Source organism: Agrilus planipennis, unplaced genomic scaffold (genome assembly GCF_000699045.2).
Source record: "Agrilus planipennis isolate EAB-ADULT unplaced genomic scaffold, Apla_2.0 scaffold12, whole genome shotgun sequence".
In the NCBI taxonomy this organism is placed as follows: Eukaryota; Metazoa; Arthropoda; class Insecta; order Coleoptera; family Buprestidae; genus Agrilus; species Agrilus planipennis.
The window spans coordinates 1,095,207-1,106,176 of NW_020439003.1; the positions used below are offsets into that span (position 1 = coordinate 1,095,207).

The window sequence follows — 10,970 nt, forward strand, 5'->3', positions numbered from 1 at the left end:
AAATGAAAAGAAGAAATCAAAATCAGGTAAAAACTAAAATGATATTTATTGACAAGAGGAAGTTGCTTTGCCTACAAAAAATTATAGTGTTTTATAAAAAATAATTGGCAAAATCAAAATAACATTAATTATAATCGAAGCAGAGGAAATTGATCCATCACTTTTAGCCTTGACGACCAAACTTTCAAATGCAGCAAGTTCAAAATTGGAAGGTGAAATTTTGTCGCTAAAAAAAACGAAAATACAAATAATAATTTATTTAATAATTAAAATAATTGTGGAAAATTATATTGTCCCACACTGTGTAGTTAGTTATCTTACCCTATATTTCTGGCTGAACTAGCACTTGCTATTACAACCTCCAAATCCTCATTTAGTTGGGGAAACTTTTCCGTTATGTTTCCGTTTTGTGAGTTTTCACCTAAATTGAATAACACTGCGTAGACATCATGACCATCTAATCGTCTAGTAAAAGCAATAACGCTTTCAGTAACTGCTGCCAGACTTACTTCTCCAGTAACAAACGGTTCATTTTTTCTTAGAGCCACAACACTCTTATAAACATGATAGTGACTTTTTTTGTCTTCAGGGAATCGTTGGTCTAATAGATTACATGATAAATATTTACTGCTCACTGGCAACCATGTTTTGCTTCCATTATTAAAACCTTTAAATAAATAGTATACAAGAGTATTTCTAAAAATATGTGTGGTAAAGTGTTATAAACAATCAGGAACTCTATATTAGGAGACTTAGAAATCGAAAGCTTTTGTCAAGGAATAAATATCTATTGGAATTAGGAAGCTTCAGATTAGGAATATTAGAGACCAAGTGTTGGATTTTAGGGATTCGTGGAATTGAAAGATCAATTTTAAGTAACTAATAAATAACTGATATAAAGGTCTAAAATTCTTTTTTCCCCAAATGAATACGAATTTTATCACCAAGCATTGGTGCTTACCGGCATTGGTAGTGTTGTCCCATTGGTATGGCGTTCTTTGAAAATCTCTACTCGTGGAATTAAAGTCCAAGGGTGAACCATTGCACGCACTGGGATCTTGACCCTCATCCCATGATACTTCGCCATTTTCCATTCCAATTTCTTCCCCATTGTATGTAAGAACAGTACCAGGGAGTAATTGAGCAACTAAATTATAACCATCGACCCGATCAGTACCAAGTCGTGTTGCTATACGATGTTGGTCATGGTTACCAAGCTAATAAAAGATCAATTATTATGATACTAACTATTAGAGAGTGACCATCAAAAAACAATGTACAGGTAACACAGAAATTAAATTAATGTGAATGTGTTTTCTTTATAATTACGTATTTAAAAGTAGGGGTTGTACTTACCACCCAGTTTGCAACTTTTCCTTCTGGCATATTATTCAACCATTCTAAAATGACATTTACTAAATCTTGGGCCGATGTTGAAGTTGATAAGTCTGTGATAAATTTGAAGTTGAATGGAAAAGTCACTCCCTCATTAGTTTCATTTCCGTAAAACATCATGGTGAGGTTCGTTGATTCCCATGCTTCTGTCATTAGTATCCTAGAAATTATGTAGTTTGCTTTTATCAGACCAGCAAATATTTAAGGATAGTTTATTTTTAAAGAAAGTTTATAAAATGTCCAAACAATCGGTACACTAGCTTCCCAGTATAGGGAAGTTATTGTAACGAAACCACAAGTGGAAACTTATTTAATATTTCTTCTTTGTTTCAGAATAAGTAAATGAAGAGGTTCAAATGCTGAATATTCCACTAAGATAGATTAACGTGAGTAGTTCGCTTGATACATTGCTATATTTTTTTGTTATGCATATAGATATTAAGTACCGTCAATTCTTTGTCAAAAATTGATGAGGATTATTATTGCTTGAATTAAATTTGGGTGATTTAGAACTGTTGTCGGCTGTGCTTTTAGCACTTCACTTCAGACATCTCATTTAGGAAAATATTTGTCTGCATAATTGACACAGTAAATGTTTAAATTTTAAGGTAATAATGTACTAATCACAATGAATACCGAATGTAGATCATCCATTGTTTAGTTCCACCTTAAATATGTCTAAATTAGCGATTTTTAATTACAAGTTGCAATTAAATGGAGACATCATGGTTATAAAAAGTATGCCTAAAGAGTTCTTAATTAGACATTCTAATAGTCAGCTCATTCCGAAATAATATCATCAGCTGCATAGATTTCAGTTACAAGGCAAAAACTCATTTTTTTACCATTTATTACCGCTAATTGCTCTTAAAGCGCTTAACAATATCTGAAGAAATCTTACAAAACCCGAGCTCTGTGAAAGCTAAACGAAAAGCCCTTACAATATTTCACGTACCGAAAGTGTTTTTGGTCATGACCAATCGAGTGCGGTACAAACATATATATAAACTTCCATACACTAGAACACTATTTAGTGATTCTAGTTAATCTGATGTATGCATATTATTTTTACAGTTTAATGTTTTGAACTTTATATACGACTTTAACTGAATTTGAAAAATAAAGTGACAAATCAAAAATCTAAGAATAGTGAAGTTGTTTACTATATTTCCTACTTAAAACCACTTATAAAGTTTTAAGAATATTTCATTCGAAAGATAGTTTTATTATACACACGATAATGTTAATAGTAGACAAATATCATTTACGTATACAGGGTGTCCCAAGCAAGCGCGTTTCCTCAGTGACTGCTTTATAGTTGAGGATATCATGAAACGTTTCTTACAAAAGTGGTACCATATGAGTGTCTTCATATCCTAAAATTATTTTTGATTATACAGAGTGTCCCGTTTTTCATGGAAGCTATCTAACTTCATTTTTACAAATTTTTTCCACTTATATGGTACCACTTTTGTGAGGAACTTTTTTTGATATCTTCAACTATAAACCAGTTATTGAAGAATCCCGCTTGCTTGGGATACCCCGTATATATTATTGTTCATAGAAAACACTTACATTTTCTCACGATTATGAGTTTCACTGTAATTGTTAAGAAGAGTTCTCCATGCGTATACTTCCCAGTAAGTTTCGATTTGATTTTTTGAGTAAATGTGGTTCAAACAGTCGTAAATACTGACATTGTATGTGCCATACCCATTAGCCAAAGGTTCATTTATAAATCGTATATCTTCGTACATGTGACTTATGGCATCGACTCTGAAACCTGAAACTCCTCTGTCCATCCAGAATACCAACACGTCCTGCAATGAATAGTATTTGTATAGGACAGAATTCTGTACTTTCGGTAGACGTTCAAAATGTATTAATTATTGATTATTTGCTCCCGAAGAAAGTATGATGTTCATTAATTAAAGTGCCGGAAAAGATATATTTTAAAATATTACGTCGTCGTTTTTCATAAGTATAGTAAAAATAACTAAGAATATACTACTATAACAGTGTAGAAGCACTAAAATGCTAAAAATAATTTAGTATTTTCTATCAGTGAATTCAAAATTATTAATTAAATTTGAGGCGGTGCAAAACTAAATCCAAACAAGGAAGCAATTAAAAAAAATCAAAGGTAGCCAGTAAATCAGATATAGTTCAGTGAAAAAACGGAAGAAAGGTAAAAACATAAGCATAAACCGCATATTCAAAAATGCAGAAACAAAACTTGATATTAGAATTTACATTTAGTAGCATCGTGCTACAGATGGCGTTTACTACGCCATTTGTAGTATTTTCTAATACGCACTGTTAAGACAGCAGGTAAAAGTTGATCTGTGTTCTGTCGGAGCTGCCTGCGACGCGCTGATGAGATCCAAAAAGATCGAAATAGCGATCCGCGTCTGGCAGTTTCGGCAAAATACTGGCCACTTCGAATTATTTTAAAAGTTGATATTGTTTGAACTTGACTTGATTATTTTGTTTTCACTAAGAAAAATACAAGATTTTCGAAAGTCGGTTTTTGTCATAATCGTTTATATACTCATATAATTTTACCCTCATGGCTTGCACTACAGCTGGACTTCTGTAGTTTAAATCGGGTTGTTCTTTGGCAAACTGATGCAAATACCATTCTCCTCGAACTTCGCTGTATTCCCAAGCGGAATATTTGAATACGCTTATCTAAAACAGAATTGGAAACTAATTTCTTTATATTTAAACAACAACACTTTTATATACCCAATTGTTTGGTGGTACACCGTTTTCAGAAGAATTTTTCCATACATAGAAGTCCTCATATCCTTCAGTTTTATTTTCTGAATATTGAAACCATTTGTGTAGATTACTGGTATGATTGGGTACAAAATCCATTATGATCTTAATTCCAACGTCATTGGCCTTCTTTACCAACTCATCAAAATCATCTAATGTACCGAAGTCCGGGTGTATGTCCATGAAATCGCTGATGTCGTAGCCTGCGTCCACCATAGGCGAGGGGTAAATCGGGGAAAGCCATATCGCATTAACCCCCGTTTCTGATAAATAATCAAGTTTGCTTATTACTCCTTGAAGATCCCCGATGCCATCGTTGTTGCTGTCTTTAAATGATCGTGGATATATTTGGTAAACTACCGCGTGTTTTAACCAGTCATCATCTGCTGCTCTAGAGAATTTCAGAAACGATGCTATTACTATAAATAAAGCGAATTTGGTCCACATCGTGTTTAAATAAGTGCTACACTAGGTCTCTGAATAATTTGGTACGTGCTTCTCTGGTATGCTATCGGTAACTAAATATTGTCATGCTGATGATTTATCATAAGAACGGGTGTAATCCTATACAGAGATAATATTGTAATACAAAACCTAATTGTACATGTATTTATTAAAGTTCAACAATAAATGTTTTTTCTGTGTAATCCATCGACAAACAAATTAATCGCACACAATGTCAAAATTAAAACTAAAAATTGGAAAACAAATAAATTTCATGTAACATGTACTTAGGTAGATAATAAAGATAGCTTCTTATAAATGAAGTAGCCGTGTGTAATATGAGTTTTCTTCTCCCTTGTGGCTTTTATAAACGATATGATCAATAACGGATTCAAATAAAAAATCATTACCAAGATAATTGAACATCATCTACTTAAATTGATTGCATTAGACATATGCATGTACATTTATTAGACCGCCTTATCAGTTTAAGTTCAAACAACAATATGCAGTCAATATGTTACAAGTAAACAAATTTTATCGCTATGATCCAAATAAAATTGAACCAAGTTAAGTCAACACCTGTTCCAATATTCTGACCAGTTGTTGAACTTTGAGGAAGGGATGGTTCGAAACTTACCTTAAAATATAGATAGCTACAATTACAATAATTATTACAAAAATGAAATCATCCACGAAGCCCATTGCAAAACTAAAATCGCGAACGTGCTGGCAATGTGATGTAGAAATCAAGGACGTCGTGATTAAAATAGATAGTTTTGGGCAACAGTTGAACTGTAAATATTTTTTAAATAATTTAAATTATACTTATATGTATAATCTTAATTACTTCAAAAAAAGGAGAAATTGCTTTTAAAAATGTTATTTTTTTTCTAAGTAGGTAGTTTTTATTTCAATTTGTATATTTTTATAATATTANCTACTATTATAAATAACTTCAGCTTCAATTAAACTATGAAGTAAAGTAGTAAAAGAAATTAGTATTATTAGCACCCTCATAGTTGCATGTGGTCGACGAAGAGGCTAATGGATAACAATCAGTTGTTGAGCAATTTGCAGCTATTTATGTTATGCGAAACGTAAAAATATTAGATCATATCTCTCTACAGTACTTCACTACAAAAACAAATAATGCAAATGTACAAGCAATGATAAAAGACATCAATAAGAATGATAACGACAGCAACTTCAATTCGCTTTAAATTGATGGTTAGTTAATAGTGTGGTAGGCTGATGAATGTAACAGTTTGATTTTTAAAAATTTAATTCAAACTCAAGAGTAACACACATGATTGCAAACAATAATAATAATGGTAATAATTTTGGACTTAATAATAGAAGGTCTACATTTAAAGGTACCGTAGCAGAATAGAGTTGGTGTCAGATAAAATGGGCCTGCTTCCTAATTCCTAAAATATTTGTTTTTAATTTTAATCCTCATCCTTTTTCGAAATCTGAAGAATCTAAACTAGTTCAAATAAATAAAACAGTAGACACCGATCTTGACAATTTAATTTTTTTCTTTTTTTTTTTTGGAATGTAATCAGTTTATCTGTCTTACTTAATTAATTATTGTTTGTGCCTTTACTTTATCCTGATCTTAATGAACAAACCAATCTGCTTGATGACAAGCTGATAAAATTATTAATATCTAGGTACTTTTATTTGGCATATGTTTCTCTATATAATTGAATTGATTTTAATCATACGCATACAAAATGGTAATCAGTACCTAATGAAGTGGTCAAAACGATGCAATTTTAGTTAATTTGTTAATATGTAAACTAACCAACACAATTTTGCAATAATAGTGTGTATAAATTCTTTAACCTTCGCACAACACAATAAGTTTTATTAGAAGAACGTGCAATACATTTTTAATATAGATAAAAATTGTCATTAAAACGACAATTCTATTGTATTCATAATAGAAGAATAATAAAAAAAAATCATTTTGTCATGAAAAAAATCAAGGGCACCCACGAAATTTTCTAAATGTAAGTAGTAATACATCCTATAGTGTAAATTACTACTTTATACTTTATGCTCTAATGAACCAAATAAGGACGTAATTTCCTAAATTTGAAAGAAGCAAGTTTTAAAATATCATCATTACTGATTCACACTCGCAATACCTACTTCTAATACGTGGCTGTTTTATTACCTGGTATCACCTCCATTCTGTCGTTTGTAATTGTTCACAAGTTCTCTAAACTGATAAATCATATCAAGAGTTTCCGGTTGATCCATAGTATAAATATGATTAAGATAGCCGGCTTCATAAGGTTGGTAATTTTCGAAATCATCAGAGCGCGGTTCGTTTCTATAATCGGAATGTTCGAATAAATAGGGAACTGCGTCAATTCGGAAACCATCTACGCCCTTATCTAACCAAAAGGTGACTATATCCTTTTGAGAAAACCAAATATCATTAAATAAATAATTATTCTTGAATAGACTAAAAAGAAACTTACTTTCATTTCTTGTACAACTTTAGGGTTCCTGTAGTTTAAGTCAGGTTGAGCAACGGCAAATTGATGGTAATAATATTGATTCCTCTGGGCCACATATTCCCAGGCAGAATATTTGAATTGACTCAACTTTATAAAAATAGAAATATAATTACGAATTACTTGAAATTGTTAAAGTAATCATCTAATGGGGTAGTGACTACGCACTATTAAATTCGAAAAATTTTAAAATATTCAACCCCATCATAAACCGTCTTTAAATTCATTGGTTTGATTATTATCTACCACAGTATTAAACGTATTGAACTACCCATATAAAATTACTGAAACACTTGAATGCGCGCCTCACATTAATCGCTTTCTTAATTTTAATTTATTAATAAAATCGACTGTGGAATAGGACCACTATATGAAATACAGGAAAATTTCTTTATTTTTTTACATATCAGTATGTTCGTAGGCGTAGAAAAATAAATTATCGATTCTTGTAATTAAGTTTAAACAATTGACATGTATTTTGTGGCCATTTGACTTTATCATCGAATATGTCGGAAACTATACTACAATTTTCTATTCTATTAAATCTAAACGTTTCTTATTTGTGGCGTTATTTCCCTACGTATCTAATCTATTGTGCCTTCTTGTTTTGTAGCCTCGAATAATTAACTATCCCTTTACTACAATTAGGTGAACATCATGGAAATGTTTTTAACATAGTGATTATACGGCATATAATAAAATGTATTCCTTTTTTTTTGTAATCATGTCATTTATGCATAGGTATATGTATATGTAACAGAAAGTTTCAAATATTCCTTAACTATTACTAATCAAACACTTGTTAATTATGGAAATGCAAATAAAAAATTGGAAATATTTTGCTTACCCAATTATTGGGGGCTATTGTTGAATTATTATTGTAGCCGTTTTTCCAAATGTAATAGTCCTCGTATCCCTCAGTGTTATTTTGGGACAATTTAAACCACTCGTGCTGATCGCTGGTATGATTCGGAACAAAATCCAAAATAATTTTTATGCCAAGTTCATGGGCTGTCCTAATAAGCTGCTCAAAATCGCTCATAGTTCCGAATTTTTCATCTATATTTCTGTAATCACTAATATCGTAACCAGCGTCGATTCCAGGAGATTTGAAAATTGGCGAAAGCCATGTAGCCGTTATTCCAGCATTTACCAAATGTTGTAATTTACTACTAATTCCATTCAAATCACCCATCCCATCGCCGTCATTATCTTTGAACGATCGAGGATAAATCTGATAGAATGTTGCATGTTTCCACCAATCGTCATTAGCTGTAGAACTACTATTATAAATAACTTCAGCTTCAATTAAACTATGAAGTAAAGTAGTAAAAGAAATTAGTATTATTAGCACCCTCATAGTTGCATGTGGTCGACGAAGAGGCTAATGGATAACAATCAGTTGTTGAGCAATTTGCAGCTATTTATGTTATGCGAAACGAAATATTAGATCATATCTCTCTACAGTACTTCACTACAAAAACAAATAATGCAAATGTACAAGCAATGATAAAAGACATCAATAAGAATGATAACGACAGCAACTTCAATTCGCTTTAAATTGATGGTTAGTTAATAGTGTGGTAGGCTGATGAATGTAACAGTTTGATTTTTAAAAATTTAATTCAAACTCAAGAGTAACACACATGATTGCAAACAATAATCGTAAAGCATGGNGAAGTCCTCATATCCTTCAGTTTTATTTTCTGAATATTGAAACCATTTGTGTAGATTACTGGTATGATTGGGTACAAAATCCATTATGATCTTAATTCCAACGTCATTGGCCTTCTTTACCAACTCATCAAAATCATCTAATGTACCGAAGTCCGGGTGTATGTCCATGAAATCGCTGATGTCGTAGCCTGCGTCCACCATAGGCGAGGGGTAAATCGGGGAAAGCCATATCGCATTAACCCCCGTTTCTGATAAATAATCAAGTTTGCTTATTACTCCTTGAAGATCCCCGATGCCATCGTTGTTGCTGTCTTTAAATGATCGTGGATATATTTGGTAAACTACCGCGTGTTTTAACCAGTCATCATCTGCTGCTCTAGAGAATTTCAGAAACGATGCTATTACTATAAATAAAGCGAATTTGGTCCACATCGTGTTTAAATAAGTGCTACACTAGGTCTCTGAATAATTTGGTACGTGCTTCTCTGGTATGCTAACGGTAACTAAATATTGTCATGCTGATGATTTATCATAAGAACGGGTGTAATCCTATACAGAGATAATATTGTAATACAAAACCTAATTGTACATGTATTTATTAAAGTTCAACAATAAATGTTTTTTCTGTGTAATCCATCGACAAACAAATTAATCGCACACAATGTCAAAATTAAAACTAAAAATTGGAAAACAAATAAATTTCATGTAACATGTACTTAGGTAGATAATAAAGATAGCTTCTTATAAATGAAGTAGCCGTGTGTAATATGAGTTTTCTTCTCCCTTGTGGCTTTTATAAACGATATGATCAATAACGGATTCAAATAAAAAATCATTACCAAGATAATTGAACATCATCTACTTAAATTGATTGCATTAGACATATGCATGTACATTTATTAGACCGCCTTATCAGTTTAAGTTCAAACAACAATATGCAGTCAATATGTTACAAGTAAACAAATTTTATCGCTATGATCCAAATAAAATTGAACCAAGTTAAGTCAACACCTGTTCCAATATTCTGACCAGTTGTTGAACTTTGAGGAAGGGATGGTTCGAAACTTACCTTAAAATATAGATAGCTACAATTACAATAATTATTACAAAAATGAAATCATCCACGAAGCCCATTGCAAAACTAAAATCGCGAACGTGCTGGCAATGTGATGTAGAAATCAAGGACGTCGTGATTAAAATAGATAGTTTTGGGCAACAGTTGAACTGTAAATATTTTTTAAATAATTTAAATTATACTTATATGTATAATCTTAATTACTTCAAAAAAAGGAGAAATTGCTTTTAAAAATGTTATTTTTTTTCTAAGTTGGTAGTTTTTATTTCAATTTGTATATTTTTATAATATTATAGGCATCAACGCAAAAGAATCTACATATTTAAAGTCGTACATCTATTTATCCTCAAGTAAAGAACTTTTCTTATACAATCATATAGCATTTAATCACATCACTAGAAAAAGTTAAAACATGAAATTGATAAAACTTTTGACGAGAAGTCATAGCATTTCATAATAATTACAACACATTTTTTATTTAGTTACTGATACGAAATCGTATTTTATTATAAACAATTAAGACATTTCTAACATTACGTAAGACAACATTTGCTACAACAGTTGTCATCAAACTGATAATGCATTGGTTTGGGGAAGTTGCGGTATTCTTATCAGTTCTTATGTTTTCATTAAAGGTGTGCCAAACATTTTTATACAATGGGGTGCTTCACTTAGCACTAACTACCAAACATTTAAAAATTTTTATACTTAATAATTTTTACGGGTATATTTAGGTACCTATTATGGAGTAAGGAAGTACATCTATCAATAATTTAGAAACATAGATCGTGACAATTCTAATTTTTAAATTTCTTCTAATATTTCCTTTGATTCTCCATAAAAAGGTGGTACAATTAAACATTTATAATCTACCGCTTTAATTAAAATTTTATGATAAAAATCAAATATCACTTAAAATATTTTGACAGTTTTAAGAATTACGGTTTTCAATCATAGTTCTTATCTTGTTTTTAGAGACAATAAGTGGCTCGTTTATCGCTCTTATTTTTTCGTATCACTGTAAAATATTCACCTATGAAATGATTCGATTGTAAACAAACATAATT

General features: G+C 31.2%; 2 protein-coding genes across 2 annotated transcripts in view; one reads left to right on the plus strand and one right to left on the minus strand.

Annotated features, from left to right (window-relative positions):
- LOC108733301 (pinopsin) overlaps positions 1–10,970 on the plus strand; it is a 96,151-nt gene that overhangs the window by 5,552 nt on the left and 79,629 nt on the right. The window lies entirely within an intron of this gene.
- LOC108733311 (maltase 2-like) lies at positions 30–9,345 on the minus strand. Its single transcript, XM_025976000.1, has 12 exons — positions 8,949–9,345; positions 7,999–8,175; positions 7,116–7,241; positions 6,806–7,050; positions 5,261–5,276; positions 4,144–4,644; positions 3,961–4,086; positions 2,971–3,215; positions 1,357–1,555; positions 962–1,217; positions 322–667; positions 30–226 (listed from the first exon to the last, which is right to left on the minus strand). The coding sequence occupies exons 1-12, from the start codon at positions 9,258–9,260 to the stop codon at positions 82–84; spliced, it is 2,694 nt and encodes an 897-aa protein (XP_025831785.1). The 5' UTR covers positions 9,261–9,345; the 3' UTR covers positions 30–81.